At 50.7% G+C, this 23,247-nt stretch overlaps 11 protein-coding genes across 11 annotated transcripts; 6 read left to right on the forward strand and 5 right to left on the reverse strand.

The window, feature by feature from the left end:
- Positions 1 to 911: 911 nt before the first annotated feature.
- On the reverse strand, positions 912 to 1,280 carry N7532_004963 (uncharacterized protein; the record flags this gene model as incomplete). Its single annotated transcript, XM_056617457.1, has 1 exon — positions 912 to 1,280. The coding sequence occupies one exon, from the start codon at positions 1,278 to 1,280 to the stop codon at positions 912 to 914; it is 369 nt and encodes a 122-aa protein (XP_056473616.1).
- Positions 1,281 to 1,703: 423 nt separating this feature from the next.
- N7532_004964 (uncharacterized protein) lies at positions 1,704 to 2,117 on the forward strand (the record flags this gene model as incomplete). The annotated part of the gene is made up of 1 exon (XM_056617458.1): positions 1,704 to 2,117. The coding sequence occupies one exon, from the start codon at positions 1,704 to 1,706 to the stop codon at positions 2,115 to 2,117; it is 414 nt and encodes a 137-aa protein (XP_056473617.1).
- Positions 2,118 to 2,785: 668 nt separating this feature from the next.
- N7532_004965 (NEDD8-activating enzyme E1 regulatory subunit) lies at positions 2,786 to 4,535 on the forward strand (the record flags this gene model as incomplete). The annotated part of the gene is made up of 2 exons (XM_056617459.1): positions 2,786 to 3,157; positions 3,210 to 4,535. The coding sequence occupies 2 exons, from the start codon at positions 2,786 to 2,788 to the stop codon at positions 4,533 to 4,535; spliced, it is 1,698 nt and encodes a 565-aa protein (XP_056473618.1).
- A 488-nt stretch (positions 4,536 to 5,023) lies between these two features.
- Positions 5,024 to 6,471, reverse strand: N7532_004966 (tRNA-splicing endonuclease subunit SEN54 family protein; the record flags this gene model as incomplete). The annotated part of the gene is made up of 3 exons (XM_056617460.1): positions 5,024 to 5,475; positions 5,527 to 6,278; positions 6,359 to 6,471. 3 exons carry the CDS (start codon positions 6,469 to 6,471, stop codon positions 5,024 to 5,026), a joined length of 1,317 nt encoding a protein of 438 aa, XP_056473619.1.
- A 1,122-nt stretch (positions 6,472 to 7,593) lies between these two features.
- Positions 7,594 to 8,984, reverse strand: N7532_004967 (arrestin C-terminal domain-containing protein; the record flags this gene model as incomplete). The annotated part of the gene is made up of 2 exons (XM_056617461.1): positions 7,594 to 7,836; positions 7,896 to 8,984. 2 exons carry the CDS (start codon positions 8,982 to 8,984, stop codon positions 7,594 to 7,596), a joined length of 1,332 nt encoding a protein of 443 aa, XP_056473620.1.
- A 790-nt stretch (positions 8,985 to 9,774) lies between these two features.
- N7532_004968 (putative DNA polymerase delta subunit 4) lies at positions 9,775 to 10,440 on the forward strand (the record flags this gene model as incomplete). The annotated part of the gene is made up of 3 exons (XM_056617462.1): positions 9,775 to 10,099; positions 10,154 to 10,221; positions 10,300 to 10,440. The coding sequence occupies 3 exons, from the start codon at positions 9,775 to 9,777 to the stop codon at positions 10,438 to 10,440; spliced, it is 534 nt and encodes a 177-aa protein (XP_056473621.1).
- Positions 10,441 to 13,606: 3,166 nt separating this feature from the next.
- N7532_004969 (CFEM domain-containing protein) lies at positions 13,607 to 14,380 on the forward strand (the record flags this gene model as incomplete). Its single annotated transcript, XM_056617463.1, has 3 exons — positions 13,607 to 13,675; positions 13,744 to 13,882; positions 13,953 to 14,380. 3 exons carry the CDS (start codon positions 13,607 to 13,609, stop codon positions 14,378 to 14,380), a joined length of 636 nt encoding a protein of 211 aa, XP_056473622.1.
- Positions 14,381 to 14,790: 410 nt separating this feature from the next.
- On the forward strand, positions 14,791 to 16,349 carry N7532_004970 (Zn(II)2Cys6 transcription factor domain-containing protein; the record flags this gene model as incomplete). The annotated part of the gene is made up of 2 exons (XM_056617464.1): positions 14,791 to 14,850; positions 14,898 to 16,349. The coding sequence occupies 2 exons, from the start codon at positions 14,791 to 14,793 to the stop codon at positions 16,347 to 16,349; spliced, it is 1,512 nt and encodes a 503-aa protein (XP_056473623.1).
- A 162-nt stretch (positions 16,350 to 16,511) lies between these two features.
- N7532_004971 (serine hydrolase domain-containing protein) lies at positions 16,512 to 18,440 on the reverse strand (the record flags this gene model as incomplete). The annotated part of the gene is made up of 4 exons (XM_056617465.1): positions 16,512 to 17,337; positions 17,408 to 17,663; positions 17,724 to 17,858; positions 17,912 to 18,440. 4 exons carry the CDS (start codon positions 18,438 to 18,440, stop codon positions 16,512 to 16,514), a joined length of 1,746 nt encoding a protein of 581 aa, XP_056473624.1.
- A 1,614-nt stretch (positions 18,441 to 20,054) lies between these two features.
- On the forward strand, positions 20,055 to 21,711 carry zpr1 (zinc finger-containing protein ZPR1; the record flags this gene model as incomplete). The annotated part of the gene is made up of 5 exons (XM_056617466.1): positions 20,055 to 20,159; positions 20,220 to 20,252; positions 20,306 to 20,941; positions 21,004 to 21,235; positions 21,329 to 21,711. 5 exons carry the CDS (start codon positions 20,055 to 20,057, stop codon positions 21,709 to 21,711), a joined length of 1,389 nt encoding a protein of 462 aa, XP_056473625.1.
- A 669-nt stretch (positions 21,712 to 22,380) lies between these two features.
- Positions 22,381 to 23,103, reverse strand: cyp5 (uncharacterized protein; the record flags this gene model as incomplete). Its single annotated transcript, XM_056617467.1, has 2 exons — positions 22,381 to 22,998; positions 23,092 to 23,103. 2 exons carry the CDS (start codon positions 23,101 to 23,103, stop codon positions 22,381 to 22,383), a joined length of 630 nt encoding a protein of 209 aa, XP_056473626.1.
- Between the last annotated feature and the right edge of the window lie 144 nt (positions 23,104 to 23,247).

Raw genomic sequence — 23,247 nt, forward strand, 5'->3', positions numbered from 1 at the left:
ACGGGTTAGTGCGTTGGTGCTGGGCCAACCGAGTGCATCGTGGTGGTGGAGTCAGCCAATGTGGAAGGACTACGCGCTGATGAGAAGGGGAAGCCGAAGCGCCACAGATGCGCCTTTGCATTCGACTCTATGGCAGCGGTACTTTGACCGAACACGTCAACACGTCAATCAGCCGTGACTGCTTCCAATGCTAATTTCGGTGTCATCTCGAAGCAGCGATTCGACTCGCTGCAGCGCTGATCCATATCTCTTCGATCAGAGGATACCTATTCAATAGATCGATCGCCTGTTGCTGTATCGTGGAGTTGCGGCAGCACGTCGCCACAAAAAGAGCCTCGATCAATCCGCCGGCAGGACGAAAGGAGAAGCAACCTTCGAGGAACCCGGATTGGTGAAGAATGGCAGCCGAAAAATCCACAAGAGTTTGAAATGCTTCGTCATTAGATTCCAATTGAGAGCTCCACGCTGATGCTGGTGTCTCCCAAGACAAGTTGACCAAGAGTCTGCACATTTGAAGCTCGCGAATTGATTTTTCAGGCCTTTCAAGCTGGCAAAGAAGCGTTTCAAAATGGGAATCCCATTCGGAAAGCCGATGTTGATATTGGAGAAGAAGTCGTGACGATTGGTTGAAGTGATGGTGCACGGGGCCCGAGCCTGCGACTACTTGAACAGCCTTGTTGTGTAATTCTTCAAATCGAGTAAACGACCGTATTATAAGATCACCAGAGTCGTTGCCTCCGCCGTCAAGCAAGACGTCATGGGGGCTCCATCGAGAATTGGGACGGGTCCCTTTCGCTTCAATCATCATGCGGGCTTGGGTGTCGAGCTGTGTGTAGGTAGCTACCAAGGTGTCGATGGTAATGGGTGTCCTTCTCGGTCTGGCCTTCTTCTTTGCTGTTCCAAGCTTCCATTCATGAATTAAAGAGAGACCGCTTCGAAGATGAGCGCATGCTTCCAACTGAACCCCTCGAATGGCGCAAAGACAGGTAAGCAAAATAGGTTGTGATGAGCACCACGACCTGCTGGGTTTCTGTGCGAAATTTGGTTTTCCCGAGATATTGGCGCAGCGAGTTGATCGACTTGTTGTATTGTGTAAGAACAGATTGGCACTGTGCTGGGTTGGCATCGCTTTCCAAGATATGAGTCTGGTAAGCAGCCACTAACACGACAACCGCATTCTGCACAGTCTTGAAAGCATCCGCAATTTGGAGGAGGCCATAGGCCCAGAAGCTTATATCGAAGGAAGTAGCAATCAGGGATGCAATTTTGGTTCGGAACATGTATAGCGCCTGATTCTCCGCATCCGAACCCCGAGATTAGCGAAATACTGGTTGTCCAATCTGCCGATGGACTCTGACATACGACGAACTGTATCCATCGCAAGTACGCCCAGTTGAACTGCACCGGCGACAAAACGGCTTGTATTCATCGCATTTGATTCTGCGAATCTTGCATGTCTTGCATCCGGTCCGTACTTTGGCAGCAAACTTCCCATTTAGGGGGACAAGGATCGACTGATCTTCTTTGTTCTTTGCGTCCGTGTCTTTTGAATTCATGTCTCGTGGCTGAGATGCAGAATCATGGGTAATCCAATGCGATACTTGATATGAAGAGATGAGGGAGTGGTACAATAATTGAGATTCATTGTGCTCATGGGTATCTCGTTCATCAATTCCTTTCTCCTTTGGCAAACCAACGCACCGATGAGTATGGCGGGAGCTTTGAAAACCGCATTCGCTTTTTGCGCAGCGCCATACTTGCAATCCGGAAGATCATTCCAGAATGTGTTGTTTTGTCCGTTCGTGTCTCCGCGACTGACTGGATGGAGTGGTCTGCCGAGCCTTCCTGGGACCTTGACGAAAACTATCAAACTAGCGACGCTTTTGCCGGAGATAGGCGATGACATCTTGGACGTGTCATGGGGTGGTATCACCGAAAGCCAGCGAATTGAAATCACACCCACATACCAGCTCGATCTTGCGCTTACAATCCGCCAAGCCATTCTGAAAGCAAAAGGGAACTTGTTTGTTGCGGCTGTCGGGCATATTACCAGTCCCGAAGTCGCAAGCAATACAGTCCAGGATGATGAAGCAGAATTTTATGACCCGGTATTGTAAAAAGGGATTTTGAACAGAAGTGTTGATAGACTTGCAGGAGCGGACTGGTGTTTGTGGGTAGATAGTTCCTTCGTGAGCCAGAGTTCGTGCTAAGGAGCGCACAGAAATTGGGGGTTCAAGTTCAATGGCCCGTTCAATATGAAAGAGGTCGCCCAACAGTACATTAATGTTGTAGATTAGGCCCTTTTGAATAAAAGTACGATGAGAATTTTATTGATTGACCCATGAATAGTATGCTCTCTTGGAAATGAACTCCCGCAAGAGTGTGCTGGCATACAATTGGTCCGGTCTGGTAGATCCAGGACAAAGCAACACATGTAAACGATCCAACAGCTCCATCTGGAGTTATAAAATAATAATTTAGTGATTCATCTCTTGTGAGTTGTCTGAGTCAAAATTTGTCGGTATTGCAGGTTTTCATACATCATATGGAGCCGGGATGCTCTTTATGCAATATTGTATCCTTATTTATCAGGCACCAACATCCCTCCTATCGCTTAGTCAAACGACTACTCATCAACACGCCGCGACGTACTTCATCATCAGCCAGGAAACAAGTAGATCTGGATCATTGCAAACAAGGGTGTCCTACTTATTGGACCGCTTGGCCTTTACTCAGGAATTTCCAGTCACTCTACCGCCTGCATTCTTCTACATCATCACACAACATGGACACTTTCCCCGCAACCCTGGCAGGTCCAACCTCCAAGGAGCGCAAGTATGATCGACAACTTCGACTCTGGGCAGCCAGCGGACAGCAAGCATTAGAAGAGGCCCGCGTCCTACTTGTGAACTCGGATGGGCCTCTGGGCTCCAGCAGCACTGGCGTCCCAGGTGTCGCGGGTGTTGAAACTCTCAAGAATCTCGTGCTGCCTGGTATCGGGGGCTTTACGATCGTGGACCCAGCGACAGTGACCGAGGCTGATCTCGGCGTGAACTTCTTCCTGGAGGAAGAATCACTTGGCAAGCCGCGTGCCGATGAGACATGTCGTTTGTTGCGAGAGTTGAATCCTGACGTGCAAGGATACTCATATTCAACGGTTTGTCATTATTCGTCCTCATTCATCAAGTCCTTGGCTAAAATCTACTCAGCCCATCACGGAACTACTTCACGACCAAAGCTTTCTGCCCCAGCACAAATTGATCATTATATCTGGTCCCACGAAGCGCACCTCCTTGGATCCGCTTTGTAGGAAAGCCCAGGACCTGGGTATCCCGGTGCTTTATTTGCACTCGGTTGGGTTCTATGCCACATTTTCCTCTCAATTGGCTGCGGAATTCCCTATCGTGGAAACTCATCCAGACCCAGAATCAACACAAGATCTCCGTCTGCTCAATCCCTGGCCCGAGCTCATCGATGTTGCCGCAGCCATGACGAGTAATCTGGATACGATGGATGACCACCAGCACGGCCATGTCCCATACATCCTCCTTCTACTGCACTTCCTCGACGAATGGAAGCAGTCGCATGAAGGTAATGCGCCGAGCAACTACAAAGAAAAGACCGAATTCCGCGAGTTCGTGCGCTCCAAGGCCCGCACCAACAACGCCGAGGGTGGAGAGGAGAACTTCGATGAAGCAGTAGCCGCCGTGCTCAAAACAATTTCGCCATTCAGTCTGCGCAGCACTATCCGTGAGATCTTTGAGATGGAGCAATGCCAAAACCTCAGCGCAGAGTCTCCCAATTTCTGGGTCATTGCATCTGCAATCAACACTTTCTATTCTGCCCACGGCGTCTTGCCGCTACCGGGTACTTTGCCAGATATGAAAGCCCAATCGGCGGATTATGTCTCCCTACAGAGTATCTACAAGAACAAGGCGCGCTCGGATGTGGAAGAAGTTGTGTCGACGGTGCGACAACTCGAGTCCCAACTGAATAGACCAACGACAGCTATTCCTGAAAGCGAGATCGAGGTGTTCTGCAAGAACGCCGCGCACATCAAAGTCGTCCGCGGTCGAGACATCCCGCAAATCAACAGTGACAGCGATACGGAAACGCTCAAGTCGATTCGCAGCCAACTAAGCTTGAGTCAACTTGGTCTGCCAGACTCGCTTGTCTCTATCTTCATCGCCACACAGATCCTCGATGCTGTCGTCGACGAGATCCAGAGCACCCCACAAAACACCACACTTTCCGTTGATGACGAGGGCCTCTGGAAGAGTCATACTGAGAGGATCCTGGCTCTCCTGCAAAGAGATGACATTACGGCTCTGGACCAGAACGCCAGAGAATCAATCGAGAACGCTATTCAGGAACTGCGTCGGGCAGAATGTGGTGAATTGCACAACATGGCCTCATTGGCGGGTGGTCTCGTTGCACAGGAAGCGCTGAAGGTGTTGACACGGCAGTATGTGCCCCTTGATAATATCTGTGTCTTCGACGGGGCGCGCAGCCGGAGTGAGATGTACAGGCTCTGAAAACTTACCCTTCAATTCCATCTGACGTAGAGGCTGACCCGCGGAAAAAAATACGAGTGCTAAAATAGCTTTAATCATCTTATTATGAGTAGATTTGTGGTATTCGCAACTAGAGATTGAATGCGATGCAGGATAACCCGTGGGGTATACATATCAAGTTTTCACTTGGCTTTCAACTCAAGTTCCCCTGTCAAAACCTGGCTTTGAGAGTTCTGCGCTCGATCTGGTTTCTGAATAGCTCAAACTAGCCCAGCCTAATCCGATCTACCCTTTTTATGGAGTCAAGGGTAGTATAGGCTACTCAGCACCTACATGTCTCGTAGCCGCGCGCTGTGACCTATTGTAGGCCATGAAAGACGACAAGAGCTCTCTTGAGTTATTCTTGTCATGTATCATGTATCATGTAAATTTGCCGACTGATACTTACCTCAGAGGCTAGCTATGTCATCCATTTTGGGTATTGTCCTCGGTCGTGGAAGATCGGTCCCTCATCTCTTCTTGTTCCGATAATTTCCATTTCGTTTGGAGGCAGACGAAGGAGCCTGCGTTTCGTATAGCTTCTCCTTTCCAAAAGCCGCATCTGCGAGTCGGAGATAACTGACAATGCCCTGGTCAACCACTGCGAGAATGACATTGCGGTAGCCATTCCGTAAGCGCATGTAAAGCATTCGCTGCATCTTCTCGCCACGGGGCGGGTCCAATGGCGTACTTTCCAGCAAGGTCCCGATCTGTTCGAGGGTTGGGATCGATGTCGTCTCGCGAGTATTAACCACTGCGATACGGAAATCAGGGGGTGGCAAGGCGGTCTTTTTGATCGGGGTTGATGGTTTGAAGATATGGAAAACAACCCGGAATGGAGGCATGGTATCTAGTGGATCCCGCTCGGCTGCAAGACTGGGGTCATACCACGGGATCATGGCGAGGCGGCGGTAGACATCGACTGCGAGATCCGTCAGAGTGATACTTTAGAGGGAAGAAGTGAGTAGCTTACCATAATTGCGATGCATGCCGCATCCCACGGCGGGACCGGCCGTTGTAGAAGCTGTACAAAATGGATCTCTGACCCAATTGAAAACCTGGCTAAGGACGCCAACAAGTCCGGCTCCCCGTCGTTGGGGATACCTGAAGACATGCTCTTGGTTTCGGTCCATTGAGCTCTCCGCCTGTGTATCATCCCATCCTGGAGCCCGCAACGCGGCATAACCAGTTCGCCTTAGCCCAGTGAACACAGTATATCGCTCCAACGTCAATCCTCCACGTCCAATAAAGCATGCATAAGCAGCCTGCAAGCTCATCGGAATAGAAAGCTCCTCGGCGTCCTCTCCATCAGCCGCACCTGTGATCTCAGTCGGCCAGCGAATATCCAAGCTTCCCCGCTCAACCAGAAATAATGCCTCCTCTGGTAGCAGCCAAATCCGGTTCCAGCGGTCGGCCTGGCCCATCGTCTTGAAGTACTGGCCCTTCGGAATTGGCACACAGACACAAGCGTCCGGGTGCAGGTTCAGACCCTTCCCTCCAAACTTGCTCACGTCTTCCAAATTCACCCCAGGCGGAGGTGCAGGTCCTTCTGGTGCGTAGATGCCAATGACTTGGGTATTGGGGTTGTGTAGGCGCGGATGCGCGAGCGCATTGTGCATGGCCTGGCGCGAAGCGGAGAGGACATCGGCTTGGAATTCGGTCGGGTTGGGTTCGAAGTCTTTCTCGCCACGCTTCGGCAGGCTCGAAGAGGCTGTGTCTGTGAGACTGGAATAATGTCAGAATCTAGATCAGGTCGTCATGAAGGTGGGGAGAAAGCGATATGACTTGCTGCGGGTCGCGCGTACAAATTGAGGTGGTTCAACAGGCGAAAGTCCTGAGTCTCGTCGGACAGATCTGTCTCGATTTGAGTGGCCTCAACCGAGGTACCACGAATGGCATCCTCGTCCTTGTCTGCCATTGCGTGTAGCCCAGCAAAAATCACTGTCAGCGTGAAAGAGCCGGCCGCCGGTTTCAAGCTCGGAGAGAAAATCAGCCACCGCATTTCAAAAGAATGGGGCTTATCGATAAGCGGCCACCGCTCAAATGAACCGCCAAGCCAAGCGCCATCAATCTGGACTTTGCTAAATCACTCATCGCATCTTCTCCATGTGGCAGTGTTCTCAATCATATTCATGGATCCAAAATTGAAGGACTATAATGAGAGTCTGCGAAAGGTAGATCCGTACTTGGAGACACGCGGCAATTATGCTTTGTTGCTAACAATATATCCAGATATCAAACAGCCTCGAAAATGCACTAGAAACATTCGGACCCTCCTCGAGACAATACCAGGCCATTTTAGAGATTCTTCAAGACTGTCTCCAAGAAATCGAAAATTTGAAAAAACTACACATCCAGCCAAGCATTGACCCGGACATGTTGACGGCGGCGATGGGATTCTTGAAGCTTGGAGAGTAGCGGGGGCAACGTTGGAATTGGTCTTTTTTTGATACCCACAAATCCACGACGCATCACATTGGCATGGCATACAGTAAATTCTATTACGCTTATCATAGTCTTTGAGAGAGTGAACATTTGAGTTACTTTGATATGATTGTATATCATTGTTTCGGAGTGAGATTAGGCATTTACATTGAGCCTACATTGTCGAGCTCAAATACTAAACAAGAAAGCGGAAAATGGTCCATCCAAGGCCCAATTCGAAGAGAAGGGAATCATGGGCAGGTGAGGTCTCCCCCAGGCAGAGACAGAAACAGAAGGAAACGCCCCTGAAACACCAAGAAGAAATCTCCCAACACCCCGTTTCTCGCAAATGAAGAATGACCAAACTTCGGTGAAGGCCATGCAAAACTCCAAGCTCTATGCAATCGTAAGACATGACATGATATGCTCGTCTCCGGCCTGGAGCCGAAGTGCTAAATAAAGGGCCATCGTTGGGCTCCCGGTGTGTCGATGAGGTGATCATTTTGCTTCATGGACAGCCTCCTTTGGTGCCGACGAGAGTCGGATTCGATTAGATGGAGTCTGGAGCTTCCAGAGTGAATAAGTCCGGTAAAAAACCATTGATCGCACGTGTTTCTCAGTCGATTAGGGGTTTCTTCTGATTGCCGACCAAGGCAACCCCCAAATGGTTGAGGGCATTTGGGTCATTGGGTCGCACGATCGCTGGCAGAGGCAGCATTGGATTGTCTGGGTTGACATGGGCCGCATCGCGAGCCGCCTGCTCGATGGCCTCCATCTCCTCCTTGCATCCGACGTGGTCAAGCGGGCAGACGACAATAGGTTGTCGGATTGTGATATCTCGCGCCGATGTCAAATGGGCCTGGCAAATCCGTTAATTCTGAAATGCGGAGAGGGTCATGGGATTGAAGGATGACCTACGCGCACTGTAAGATAATATTCAATTTTATACAGGCTAGCCGTTGTGGTAAATCCGCTCACGCCGTACATGGGGAAGGCTGCGCGACTCCGCGGCAAGATACCCTCCGAGTCCCGCATGTCCTTGGCGGGAAATACCAAGCCCAGGTTGGTCAGATAGCCGGACTGGGGTAATCGCACGCCCACTGCCTCGGTTTTCTTGGTCAAGGTCTTAATTTTGCGCTGAGGCTCGTCGCCCTCGTGGTTGTAAATGATCTCCTCGTCGATACCGATGGTGATTTTGTTGATGGTGACTTTGCGGGCTTTGCCCATCCAGTCCTGATTGGGGGATAATTTGACATAAACACTGACGGGATCCAGGGGGCCGTAGGACCACCGTGGTAGTGAAATTGCCAAGGTGACCAAGTGATCTGATACCCGCTCTGCCGACTCAGGGCGATTGTACATGCCGAATGTTGATAATGTGTCGTAGCGGGCGATGGGAACTGGGAAGGTGTATTTGCGCTGCTCGGACTGGCCCTGTTGTATCATGACCACCATCTCGTAGTACGTCTCAGCTGTGCGGCTGGGAAGCTGCAGACTTGCAGGAGGGACCCGTCGGGAGGCATCACGACCACCGCGACCAAATGGAATAAAGAGCACAAACGGGAGATCCATCGCAATTACTTCCTCGAATTCCTTGCCTGCTGGACAGCGGAACAGCAACATCTCCTTGCCAACGATATCTGTGACTTCCTTGCGAGGCGGAGCGAGGCGTTTCTTGGTGACTGAGTCGGCCGAGGGATGAATGGTCTCGCGACGGAGGAGGGAGATGGTGACGAGGGAGACATTGACTGGTGCGGTGATACCGATACTAGGCCGGATCTCGACCTTACCCTCGATCCGAGGCTGTGATGTCAAGGTGTGTCTGGTTAGTATGTATTTCACCGCGCCGAGCTCGAGGTTGGGTCTCGAGTCCAGGGGATCGCAGGTCGGATGCGAGACGACCCTGGGACCGAAACGGAGGGCGCTTACCATCGTGGCTGAGATACCAGGATAACCGATCAGGAAGTTGCCATTTGCCGGGCCTGAAACGCGCACGAAGGCGGCCATCTCGAGAGCGCAGTTCCCGCACCAGCATGGACATGCGGCGGAGGGGGCACAGGGAAGTTGTGGGGAATCGGCAAGCTAGGCCCTGTCGCACGGTTCATATGGGCCGAGAGCGCGTATGGCAGAATGGCGGAAAGCGCGAGTCGAGGGTCGCGGGCAACGATGAGAAGAGGAAGGGTTGGTGGGAGGGCGAAGCTGATGTAGAGCTGAGCTTCGCGAGCGATGGGAGAGAAGTGCGATGTGGGGTCCCCAGCCCCAGCCGCCCTTGAGCCTCGATAGCATCATGCTGTCCTGGGCGTCTACATAGATATATCCTCCGAGAATTAGATGCCATCGGGCCTAAGGTTCAAATGCCTACAGAGCTATCGAGCATATACAGGTGCATACGCCTATAGAGGGTTGTCTGGTCTCCTTATGTCTGCGATGCTGCCACTCCCTCGATGCTCGTTTGTTGGACCAATTCACAACGCCGACGTCATCCACGAACAGCGAACACTGTTGGGGGCCTTTTTTAGGAACCATTGAGCAGTCGAGACCGTCGGTGGGCCCCAAAAGGAGAACAAAGAACACATCAGTTTCTCGCCTGAGGCACAACGATTTTCCATACATTGCTGGACCGGATCAGTCGAGAGTACCGTGGATGCGGCAGCCAAGCTTTGGTTGCGGTTGCCAGGCGCAACCCGAATGTCATCGCTCCTCCACCATCCTCAGGTACTTACCCCAGGGTACGCCTTCACCAACTCCACGACACTGAACCACTCAATACCCGTCGCATCGACCTTTGACCGTCACAATGCCCCCTCGTCGTCGCGCAGCTGCCTCTAATGCAGGCCAGCCCACGCTCTCCTTCGGTACCCAGTCCCGAGTGTCGAAACCGTCGACTGCCCCCCGCCACGTCGGAAAGAACCTCGAGGAACCGGCGGCTTCAACGGCGTCTCCGACCCCAGAGCCCCAAGAAGTCTCAAACCCCCATGTCGCCGAGCTGGCCGTACGGCATCAGGCCGCGGCCGCCATCCAAGAGCCACGATCAAAGGAGGATCAGCGGGCGTTGAAGTTGAGCAAGCAGGACCTGAACCGATACTGGAAGAAGGAAGAACAAGGCCGCTTGGCACCGCAGAGTAAGTCACCGGCGACTCAAGCTCGAAGCACATTGCTGATATCGCATGCAACAGTCCACCAAAAGGGCCTGGATGTAGAGGAGAAGATTCTCCGTCATTTCGACCTGTCTAGTCAATTTGGGGTATGGTCCCCTTTCACCGTCACATCTCCAGCCCCTGAGAAGGTAGGCAGGAATAAAACATGCTAATCTTCTTTCCAGCCTTGCATCGGCATCGCCCGGCTCAAGCGATGGCGCCGTGCCAACCGACTGAATCTTAACCCTCCTCTCGAGGTCCTGGCCGTTCTATTGAAAAATGAATCAGTCAAGGAACGAGCGCATATGGATGAGCTACTCTCGTGATGGCTTATGGGAGACCATACCTCGTCGAGGTTGATTTACAACTATTTGCATAGCAGGGCGTTTTAGGGACTGTACAGTTAGCAACACGATACGAATACGAATTAACTATACTGTCTCGAATTGACGTCTTTGACAGAGTGGACCACTATCCTTGCGCACTTTGATCTGCATTTTAACCCTGCGTCAAACACATGATGGACCGAGGCGTCGCGTATGTGCTGGGATTTCGGTCTGATCCTGTGAGATGCATTGGACATGACCAGAGAGCTGATCAGGGGAATCACGTCACACATAATTGGAGCAACGGAATTTCGGAGCTGTGCTGGAATGCTCTCCTGCATTTCCCTTAAGCGAAAGAACTATATTGGACAATAGTACCTACCGCTCTGATGAGATTCGCAGTGCACCTCTAAAGAAGGCGAACTTTGTTCCATTTGGGCGGAACGACGTGAGATTTGCGATTCATTGATTACTCGGTGATTCATGGGTGCCGTCTACCGAGTCTCCATTTCAGTTCCAAACCATGGCAGAATGGAGCACCGGGGGTAGATCCGCAATCTTACTATTTGCTCGTGACTCACTGCTCTGGCCCGGCACGAGTTTGTCGATTCTTCGTCTGAAGTAAAGCACAAAATTCTTGGCTACTGCAGCGAGATGGTCGCCAGCTGCATGTTGGTCTATCTTCTGGTCCCTAAATTCACGATCTGGCCCATGTTCTTTCACGAGCTCTCCGTACTGATAGATCAGGCGCAATTTCATTCTTTTTGGGGAGCACATCGATTGGATCAGCAAGGCGTGCGCTTATGTAAAAGTCTGGAAATTATCGGATGAGAAGTCTCAGACTGATGCATGAGGTTGTAGCGATTCACGTGCTCGGGAGGAATTGGCAGTCTGAGTCCAGCGCTGGGAAATATCGGAATAAAGTAACTGGGCGCTCCTTTGCCTATTCGTGGATAGCTGGTGTCCAAATATGCTCGACGGCAACCTGAGACCAAGCCAAGATGCCTTAGAAGGAGGGGATTGTTGGCCTGCGCTGAGTTCTAGTAGGTTATTGTACACAGTTTATCATGTCCTGGCAGGGCCGCGGGTGGAGAACTCACCTTCTCTCCACCCCCAGATTCTCTATTTCTCTTTCTCCCCACCACCCCATCCGCCGCCGGGTTCGCGCTGCGACGATTCTCAATACACTCAGCCGTGCTGAGACCTGTGAATGGCATGAATGGAGCCCTAGACGACTGTTCTGGCGATTGCTCAGGGCCCTCGTCGCCGCAATCTCCACCCGCTCCCACCCATTAACTTCGAAATAGATTAAACCAGTCTGTCTAAACCCGTTGCGGCTCTCGTCTCCGTCCAGGCATCTCCGAGTTGCGCGGTGTCCCATGTGATCGTCGCTGCTTTTTTTTTACCGTCAGGCGTAGCGCCACCTGCCTGGCAACGGTCCCTGGTTCCTCCCGACTCAAGACAGCCATAGAAGGCGAGCAAGCGACAGAGGGACCTTTGCTGCCCCCGCCGCCGCCACCAAACAGCAATGTCTCACTTGGTGGGACCGAGTGGATGGTCTGCCCCGTCAGACCCTGGAGCCAGAATGGCCCGCATTCCGTCCTAAACGAGTCTTGTTCCTGACTGCACGACCTTCAGCCATGGCAGGGGATTGCACAAGTTCCTCAGAATCTAAGTACCACGGCTGACGCTGTGCCTGGCCGACCACTGGTGATGATCGCGGCATCCATGCAGGTACGGGGCCCCAATCCAGTGCAGTCTCTGGACGAGCGTCCAAGCTACGATCCCATCTCGCTAGCCCGCGGGATACCCCGGGGAATGGCCTTGACGCATCTCGAAAGGTCCACCGATCATGCTGGCCCCGCGTCCACCTCGATCCGCACCTGGCCAAGTAAACACGCCGGGGTCCCGGATCATCCGATTTTCCACCCAAGTCTCAGAGACAAAATGAAATCTGTCGTTGCTAAATAAAGCTCCCAATCGCAGTCACTGTTGGATGAAAAGCCTCCGTGCACTGTACCTCATCATCGCGTCCTCGATACACCCGACATGGCTTGTACGACTTAACTGAACAATATCCGAAAATAATGGGATGGTAGCGCTGATGGGCTGACGGGTGTCGGGCCAAAGCCTACTTTGGGATAGACGGATGCGACGCTACCAAAACCCTGTCCTCGACCCGTCACGATTGGCATCGCTCATTGGGTCGAACTTCCCCGGATTTACTTCGGTTTCGTACTTCCGTGTCACGGCGAGGGCCCACTCGCTGAGCAGTTCTCGACGACGGCCTGCGGGGTATTGTTTTCCTTGGGCAAGCCAGTCAAAGCTGGCCCCGGTGGACTGGCAGAAATGTCTACGTTCCTTAGGAATGGCTCTGGATATTACATTTGCGCCGGTGTTCCGCCAGAGCTTGTGTATTCACCACTGTGATCGTCCCATGGACGCACCTTGGTGCTCTAATGCAGTTTCGCCAATCCGTTTACGTACAGGGCACTCTGCAGGATCTGCAAAATCAATACTGCATGTGCTACCTCCACATTGTCCCTTTTGGACCGTTTCGAGGCCTGGCCACTGGTGGAAATTGGAGCCCGCTGCCGTGCGACTATCTCAACCACGCTTGCATTGGTTGGATCCTACAAGCCAATTCAAGATTCCTCATGAGCTATGCCTAACCTGGCTCTGCTGGGGCTGGCGTGCATCGCTTCCACGTACCTGCCATACACGCCCCGTACACCCGACATCGAAGACACGGTCTACAATAAACCAGCCCCCCAAGCGTGATTAATTTACTCGTCTACCCGTTCGGCTACAGGAAGCCAGGATCAGCGCAAGCCATGGTGGCTTGGCTTTGTAACGAGCATCAGAGCCACCCAGCCCTGTCATGGATCTGAGTCAACCGCGGCCATAGGCCCTTGCCTAGACGGTTGGTTCTTTGTGAAAGCGGACATGTGATGGCCCATATGGTGCTACCTCGAGCGGAAGAGTCTGCGACACCTATACAAAGCTTATAAAAGGACATCTGCACCCCCAGCCCTCAGCGAAGCTTTCCTTGTTCTTCGACCACCCGCCTCGCTCGTTAGCCTTGACTGTCGTTTCCAGCACCATATATTACAACCTCGTCAAACGTGTGTTACCTTTCCAACAATCGACAAAATGCAGTTCTCTCATGCCCTCGTTGCCCTCGTTGCTGCCGGTCTGGCCAACGCTCAGCTCCCCTGACGTCCCTACCTGCTCGGTATGCCCATATTATATCGCCGTCGTGTCAGTTAGGACTGTGATCAATCGATGCTAACAATCTTTTAGCTGAACTGCTTTGTCTCGGCCCTGACCAGCGACGGCTGCTCGTCCCTCACCGACTTTGCCTGCCATTGCCAGAAGACCTCACTGGTCAGCAGTGTGACCCCTTGCGTCCAGAAGGCCTGCGACGTCGCCGACCAAGTCTGTATGTATTCCAAGAATTTGTTGTCTGTAGCCTTGTTATCCGGGATCGTTTGATGCTAACAAGTCTCTAGCCGTCTCCAACGTCGTGGTCTCCCAGTGCTCCGCCGCCGGCCACCCTATTTCGGTTCCTCCCATTGAAACCACCAGCTCCGGTGGCTCTGCCACTGAGACTGGTAGCGGTAGTGCTACTGACTCCGGCTCTGCCACTGCCACCGAGACTGGCAACGGTAGTGCTACCGCCACTGACTCTGGCTCGGCCACCGCGACTGGATCTGGTTCTGCTACTGGCTCTGGCTCCGCTACTGCCACCGGCTCAACCCCCGCTGGCTCGACCCCCGCTGGCTCGACCCCGGCTGGTACCTCCACCCCGCTGCCCTCCAAGACTAGCAGCGGTGGCTCTGCTGCCACTACCTCTCCCGCTTACAACGCCGCTGCTGGCATGAAGGGCAACATGGCCGGCGTTGCTGCCGTTGCCGCTGCCGCTGCCTACATCCTGTAAATATACATTACTTAATTTGTGCTGTTGTCGACCTCACCGCTACCTAACATGTTGCATTTCGAGAATGTCGTTTCGCTCTCCCGTTATGGTACATGTCACATTTTGGGCTGGCGACGTGAGCAATTGCAATGGTGATCTGTATAGTGGAATTAATATTACCAGCACGTCGGTGCTCTCTTTTTGGCTTTGACCTGGACACCAGATCGCACTTTGTTTGTCGTAAAGTATGGCTTGCCTAATTCATCCTATTTTATTTGGTCACGAAAAGGAGACGGCTGTCCTTAAAAGAGCCCCCACCCTGGTTTCACTTTAAAAGGCGAATCTTGCTCTCATGTCCCACAACCTTTCCTCGACGTCCTTCTCCACACCCTAAATAAAACTAGGAGTTGCCATCCGGGCCATCAGTCGCGATGGTATTCCGGGGCAAACCATCCCCTGGATGCGGGCCCTGCCGCCAACGGCGGATCAAGGTAGGCTGACTTTCGAGACTGCGATTTCAACTCACACATGCTGCCAGTGCGACCTGGGCATTCCTTCATGCACGCAATGCCTTAAAGTGCAAAATAAATGCTATGGATATCGCGATCGACTGGATCTGATGTTCCTTCACCAAACCGACAATGTCACCCCAAAAGCGAACCCGTGTTCTTCATCTGGGTCAAAATCAAGATATTCCAAGTCATATTCAGGAAAAAGCGAAGAGTGGAACAATGCGACCGGCCATGGCGACATCATGACACCACCACAGATGCAGCAACTGGTAGAGCCTCTCACTTCCAGGGCCATCAATCTGTTCATGTTTGCATTTTCTGGTGGTGTCTACCTCGAATACCTTCCTGCTATCTATGGATATCATGAAAGACCCGCTTCTCTACAGACGTCACTTGAAGCAGTGGCGCTCGCATACTTGGCCAAGGTGCAAGGTCGAACGGATCTGAGACAGATGGCACTAAAAACCTATGGCATAGCTTTGACGCTCACAAATCTTGCTGTGCGAAGCCTCGCCGCGACAGAGCAGCTTGAGACGGCGACGTCTGTCCTGCTTCTTGCATTATTTGCTGTCATACTACCCAGATCTTCGACCGAAGCCCGGGATACTTGGTCAAAGCATGTGCAAGGCGCTTTGGCCGTCCTAGCATCTTGCAATACACCGGAAATTTTCGACAGCTTATCCGGTCAGAGCATTCTTCATCACGTTATTTCAACCACTCAGATAGACTCGATCAACCGGTGCAAGCCACTGCCACCTCAGCTGCAGTGTCTCTTTTCTGTATCCTGGCTTAGCTGTGGGCCACAGGTCCAGCTCTGGTCTCTTATTGACCGTATTTCCATGCTCAATGCTTCATTTAGCCCCACCAGCATCAGTCTTTCCTATCTGTCAGATATACAGTTTGTGGATGATGAAATCGAGAATCTTTTAAGAACTATGCCGCAAGCCTACCAGAGCTGCTTTGAGTTCGAAGAAGATGAATCCGAGGCTATTCAACTTCCCGTCAAAGGGGGAGTGAAACGAATCCCTTTTCAAATATTCAAGAGCCATCGTCTGGCTCAAACTTGGAATACGCTTCGGATTCTCCGCTTATTCAACACAGAATTACTTGCATCCGCTGCATCAGCTTATCTGTCAAGTGTCACAAACGATATAGCCGCCCAGGCATCTCTTGTGCGCTTGCTGGAACGTGCAACGGAAGTTGCAACAAGAACGTCGCTCGATATCTGTGCAACGGTCCCAGAGCCTTTGCGACCACGTTCAATTCTGAAAAACAATCCGATGGGCATTCCGACCGATGACTCTGCCTGGGCGCGTTCTCTTGTTTGGCCTTTGAGTCTGGCGAAGGCCTCAGCGCATCACTCAGACGTTTTGCGGGACTACATTGAAAAGCAATTGCAAATACTAATTAGTGTCCCTGGCATGTGTGAGTTGTATATGGACACACCTACCGACTCCTTTTCCGTTATCAACTGGTAATTGAAACCCTGGTTATTGGGAAGTGATCTAAAATAGTGACATTCTAACATTTTCCTTTCTCCAACAGGCTGCATGTAATATATCTCTCTTAGATCTGGCTATAGTCTATTCATTCAAGCACAATTTTCCCCCGGAAAGGCCAAAATGCCCATTTCTCTGTTCTCATTCCCGTCGCAGTGTCACTCGAAATGCTGAAAGTGTCACCTCCTCGACAGTAGAAGTAGAATCGTTCGAAGCTCGCCAGAAGACCGCCTCGTTCAGCGGAACAGCGCCATAGGACATTGGGTCGACATTGGCAACGCAATAATCGTTCCATATAGTCGTAGCATTGGTGGGGTAAACATAATCATCAATGACGTTGATAAACCGCCAAATTTCACCGACTCGACCATCTGATGAAGTCTTGTTGCGAAACGTGGGCATAAGCTGGAAGTACATATCTCCAGTGGTGCCAGCCTTTGCAGATACAAGAGGTTTCAAGGCCCCCAGAACATCTGTTGAGTTTGAGATCCAAGATTTGATATGAAGGGACTTTGAATCGCTGTGAGAGAAGGTGATCGTGGAGTTCAACCCCTTCTGCGTCGAGCAGTAAGTGCCGGCGTAGAGCGCTTCCAATTGTGATTGGGCCCTATCTTCTGCTCCGATGACTAGGGGATTAATAACATCGGTGAATATGTTATGAAGGCTGGAAAGGCCGCCAGCAGCTGCGACAAAGACGGCCAGGTCGTATTGTGGGATAATGATGCTGTAGGTATAGTACCCTGTTAGCCCGCCACCCTTTGTGTAAAACGTGACTGGCCGCTTTGTATTCGGTAGAATCTCAGTAGAGCGGAATATTTCCCAGGGATATCCGAGGAGTGAATGAGAACCAGAATTCCAGGCACTTGGTTGAAACCAGTTGAGAGTCGGGCTGATTTGCTTGTAGTTGTTGATAACCCAGCGTAGAAAAGTAATCATGTCTGAGGATGTGCTATACAGTCCACCTGCGCTATAAATCAAAAATTCAGCCTGAGAACTCTGGGGCTAATCTGGTGGAGAGCACCAGAAATGGAACTTACGAATTGCCTGCGCCCTCATCCAAGCCCCAGTATGAGCCTGGTCCGGCTTTCGCAGCTACAGACTCATCGGGTGCTGTAAATGAAGTATAATTCATACAGAGGGGTTTTAGGATAGATGAGGAGATGTATTCTTCGTAGGAAACACCTGTAACATTTGCCAAAATTTCTCCGAGAAGTTCGAACCCGACATTGCTATATGATGATTCTTGCTGAGACGCAAAAACCGAGTTGACTTGGCGAAGGTTCCGATTCAATTCTAAGGGCATAGTCAGCTTCTCTTGTCCCTTTATTGCTTGCTGTGATTCGTTCGGCATACCGGTAGTGGTGCAACGCTTTGTCCAGTTGGAATAGGCGCCGCACTTTGGAAGGTGATTGGCGAGGAATTCAGTAACTGGGGGAAGGCCAACGACCGATGGATCTGGCATGCTCAGAAGTAGATCCTCGTCGCCATCTTGTCAAACTGTTAGCTCTTCTCGGATATAGAGCTTGTGTATTAGTACTTACAATTGTCCGGTAACCCACTGAGGTGTGCAAGCAGAGATCGGATTGTGATTCCTTTCCACGAAATCTTGCTGTGTCCGCGAGACAACTCGGAAATGTATTTTGTCGCTTCATCATCCAAATTTAGCTTCCCGAGAGCTTCCTGCTGGAGAACTCCCAATGAAGTGAACAGCTTTGTGTTACTAGCTATCCGGTATACCGAAGAGCCGTTGACGGTACTACCACCCAGAGACTTTTCCGTGTGGTGTTTCGAATAAAGAGTGTTGTTAGAAGATGAGATTTCAAGAGAAAAGGATGTCCCGTTGAACTTTCCGGTATGAATAGAGCTGTCGAGATTGTATGAGATGCTCGCAAAGGTCTTTTTCAAAACATCTCCACCATATATGGGTGCCGGGTATGAAATTTCCGGTTCGCACGCTGCATTGACATGGCTCAATTCAGCCAGAAAGGCGCAAAAAGGGAAGAGCAGTTTGAAGATCGATAGCATCATCATCACAGTAGTTGAGTGATAGAGCGAAAATCTTCGGCTCATAGAATATGATTGTGGTATGAGGCGGCCTGCAAATTTATATGTAAAGGGTATAGTTGGAAGAATTCACTCTAGTAGTGAAGCTGTCATGGTCTAATACACCATCATAATAAAACACGGGCCCAATCTCTACTATTCTTAGAATGAGAAACGGTCGATCATGATTTGATTTGCCTCAAAAGTATAGCATTTGACATTCCATACAATCGGCGTACCGCGAGGCTGAGTCTGAATCGACGCTAATGACATGAATACCATATTAGGAAAGTGGGTCTTCTACAGGCTTTACTCAATAATAGTAGATATTATTGTTAAGATTTCTTGTGAGATGCATGCCGAAATCCAATTCTGTTTTCTAGTTATGAAGAAGAATGGGCGAAAAATTGAAATGCCAAGGTACGCTGTGTACACTAACGGCTGGACACCACATCAACTACGGGAGAGGAAAGATTGAATGCCGATCGGTCTAATGACATGCATACCCTTCTGGGCTTAGTCGGGCTAAAATCATCTTTCAATGTGCTTCAGCTGCTTCGATATTTATGGCTTAGGGAAATAGGGTAATAGGGTGGCTCCACACGTGTTAATTCGATGCTTCTTGGCCTGAGGAGCCAGGCCCCGCCCCCAAAAGAAAAATTAAATGAAACAAAAGTCAAGTCTGCCTCTTTTGAGGCTTTTAATGAAGGAGGTTGATGCTTCCATAACCCCTTTGTCTCGGGCCACACCCCCATCATGGCCTCGCTCAGATAATACAGAACTTGAACCTTGCATGTGACCAAACATGCTGCCAATTTCGACGCCAAATACCCCTGGTCAGCTGCTACCTGGTCATCTACCCAGTCACCTACGTGATTAGCTGTCTGGCTAGCTACTCTACAGAGTAATGTGCAATCACAATGCCAAGTAGATGGACTTCGGGCTAGAGTAATATATCGCGGAGAGCAAAAGTTTTTTTTATTTTATTTTTTTCTACTCCAATAGCCGGGACACCCAAGCCGAAGAACTAAGGGGCGTAGCTGCATCAATACTCTTAACGAATCCCTCCAAGACTGGTGGCCAACAATTCGAACACTTCCTTTCTTTCTTTATTTTTTTCTCTTTCATTTTTTTAACACGCAGGCTGAAAATGAGTAACATTGAATATAAGGGCTATATAAATTTTCATCCATTTTTCGTCCTTACCTCGGGTTAGGTATAGTTCCATCCCGTTGTCTTACGTTCAGTAGTTGACCATTCTTTTTTCGATGAACTTCCATCAGAGACGAACGACTATTTATGGGCACAGTGCCTTTGAACTGGCATGTTGGATATTCAATTCAATTCCTCCTGGGAATAGACAGTCGGGTATATCTTTTGAATTGGAATTTGCGAGCTGAGAGGCGTGCAGAAGCAGTGGAAGACCGACGAAGGACACAGTTTTGAGTGTCCCGCCACCTGGCCGCATTAATAATCGCCCGCGTTTTTTTTTGGGCGATAAGAGATCTCCCCCACTTCCCAATACCAAATCCCTCCATTATTGTCGCCCGGCAGATTTGTTCGTGAAATTCTCTGTCTTCTTGAACTGGACATTCTCTCATTCAATCCAGATATTCTTTCGTTACTCCAGCACCCGGCATCATGTCTGCAGACTCCGATAAGAACGCGGCCGAGTCGCAATTCAAGAACATCGGCGAGATCGTCGAGAAAGGGACAGAGGATGGCGACGACCTTGGTCCGATGCAGGTGAGGCTGCTCCATCTGCGACCCGAATGTGTCGCATTAGCTAATACAAGAGTTCTACAGGTTGAATCACTCTGCATGAACTGCCACGAGTCGGTTAGTCAGGATGTCTAGGGTATCAAGTCAGGTCACTAACAGCAATCGCAAAGGGAACCACTCGCCTCCTTCTCATTCGCGTTCCTTTCTTCCGCGATATCATTCTCGAGTCTTTTGAGTGCCCTCACTGCTACTTCAAGGACAACTCCATCAAAGCGGCCGGCCAGATTCAAGAGCAGGGCGCGAAGTACACCCTTCAAGTTGAGAATCTGGAGGATATGCAGAGACAGGTGGTGCGATCCGACTTGTCCTCGTTCTCTGTGGATACCCTCGGAATCGAGAGCCCGAAGAGTGAAGGACAGCTCACCAACGTGGAAGGTGTTATCCAAAGAATCCACGAGGGCCTGTCGAACGACCAGCCCGCTCGCAAGGAACAGGCCCCCGAGCTCCACGATGCCCTGCAGCCTTTGATTGACAGCCTCAAGAGCTATCTTGACGGAACTGGTTTTCCCTTCACCATCTCCCTTGATGACCCCACTGGCAACTCTTGGATTGCCCCCAATACCAAGGATCGTGGCAACAAGTACCGCACCAAGCTCTACAACCGTACTCATGAGCAGAATGAGGAACTCGGTATTGCTGGCGACTCCACGGCTGAGGCTGCTACGGAGGACCCTGAATCTGAAATCGTTGATGGCCGCGAATACTGCTTGCCCACTGAATGCCCTGGCTGTGCTAAGCCCGCTGAGGTATTTATCACCTACACGATGTCTCACTGTTCCTTCCAGACTAGTACTAACTTAATTCGCAGCTCCTGATCAAGAAGGTGACCATTCCCTACTTCAAGGAGGTGTACTTGTGGAGCAATGTTTGCGAGCACTGCGGTCTGCGCTCTAGCGATGTGAAGACCGGTGGTGAGGTGCCCGAGCTCGGAAAGCGTATCACTTTGGTCGTTAAGAACGAGGTCGATCTTTCCCGCGATGTCCTCAAGTCCGACACCTGTGCCGTGCACAGTGATGAGCTCGAAATCTCTATTCAAGCAGGTACGTGTCAGAAAAAATCCTTCTACTCCTCGCTACTCATCTCATATTGTTCCCCCAACCCACGTTCGAAGTAAGTTAACACCATTTTATCAGGCACACTCGGTGGTCGCTTCACTACTTTGGAGGGCTTGCTCACCGAGGTGCGTGACAGTCTCCGTGGCCATCTATTCGATATTGGTGGTGGCGGTGGTGACAGTCTCGAGACTTCCGAGAAAGCTAAGTGGGATCGTTTCTTCGATCGCCTGGAGTCTGCTATCAATGGTGATTTCGAAAAGTTCGGAGGTCAATTTACGATCACTCTCGCAGACCCTCTGGCAAACAGCTACGTCCAGGATCTGTGTGCACCAGCTGCGGACCCTCAGATTACCACTGAGGATTACAAGCGCACAGAGGAAGAGGAGGATGACCTTGGTCTCAAGGATATGAAAACCGAGGGATACGAGGAGGATGCCAAGAAGGAGGAGCAGGACTCATAATATCTGTTCCTGCATGCTATGCTCTACGATGTTTCGCGATTTTTCTTTGGTGATGATTCTATATCCATATTCATGATGCATTTGACCCGCTACAATGTATTTGCATGGCGGCGCTCCTGATGATAACTTTGTACAGCTTTTTATGGTATCTGGCGACAAGGGGATGGTTTTTGGTTGGGGAATGATACGAAAAAAGTTATTTTTTGGGTTGTTTGACGTTGTTGTTTCTTTTCTTGGGTATCTTGTAGATTATTTGACATCAATAACTTCCTTGCAAAGCCATGCCTACCACCAGGTATGCTTGAACACAAATCACCCCATTGGAAATTAAGGGCACGGTCCCTTCTTTCGGATGATCTTGCTGCTCAAATATCCTAAGGCAAGTGTTCAGGTCATGGATACCTATCTCAGATTGGAAGATGGGGTAATAGGTCGACTAATCTTCATGTTGACGTAGCATGCTCGTAGCAAGTCAGTCTGCTTTAGCCAGTTGGAAACCAATTAAATGTTGAGAAGGCCGACTTCTGGAGGATTTGCACAAGATCATTGGCATGAGATCCCATCATCATGGGATGCGAAGTGTAGTGGCTTTGGCATGAGACAAAGTAGCTCTGGATCCGGCTTGAGGTTGAGGGGTCGGTATTAGAGTGTGTAGGTAGTAGTAGAGGCTCACTTGGCAAAGGGGTTCGCGTGGATAGTAACGTGTTTGATGAGCAAAGCTTCAAAGTCATCGCCCTCTTTGGGCTGCGAGACTTTGCCGTTCTTGCCCACCTTAACCTTGGCTTTCTCTAATTTAGATAGTACGTCGCCACCCTCATCCTGGGCGCTCAAATTCAGCACTTTACCAAATACTGTGCTCTGTCCATCCAAATGTGGTGCTGGTGCGAATGTGATGAAAAATTGACTGCCGTTGAAGGTTGCGCCAGTTGCATTCTGGCAGCCCGGTGCAGTTTTATCCTTGACTGGGCGCGAGGCCATGGATAGGATGCCGCGCGCATTGTGTCGGAGAGCAGGAAGATTGATTTCTTGGTTCAAAGCGGACGGATGATATATGGAGGTGCCAGCTTTCGGAATTTCGAAGGGGAGAGCAGGCTTGCTGGACGTAGATGGCTTTGCAGCGGAACCAAGAGAAATGTCCCCGCCTTGGATCATGAAGCCAGGCATGATTCGGTGGAAGGGTGTGTCATTATAAGCGCCGCATGCGCAGAGGGCGATGAAGTTTTGGGCTGTTTGGGGGACTGCCTCGCAGAAGAGCTCGACCTTGAGGTCGCCTTGAGTCGTGTGGAGCTGCATAAATACCAACGTCAGCATTCGTGCGATTTTCTACCTAGCCGGGAAGCTGGAAGATTGCTCATAAACAGAAGCAGAGGCTTGACTTACAGTCACAGACATGTTGAGAAGAGTTCTTGCTGTCTCGGTCGACGAGCGGAGGCGCTACGGAGAAGAGCAAAAGTTGACCCGCCCATCGAGAGCGTGCTTAGTCATGACATGCGGCGTTGCACCGGAGAAGACCCTCGATTGTTTACAGACATTGAC

Source organism: Penicillium argentinense, assembly GCF_028826775.1.
Source record: "Penicillium argentinense strain IBT 30761 chromosome Unknown utg000005l_segment0_segment0, whole genome shotgun sequence".
In the NCBI taxonomy this organism is placed as follows: Eukaryota; Fungi; Ascomycota; class Eurotiomycetes; order Eurotiales; family Aspergillaceae; genus Penicillium; species Penicillium argentinense.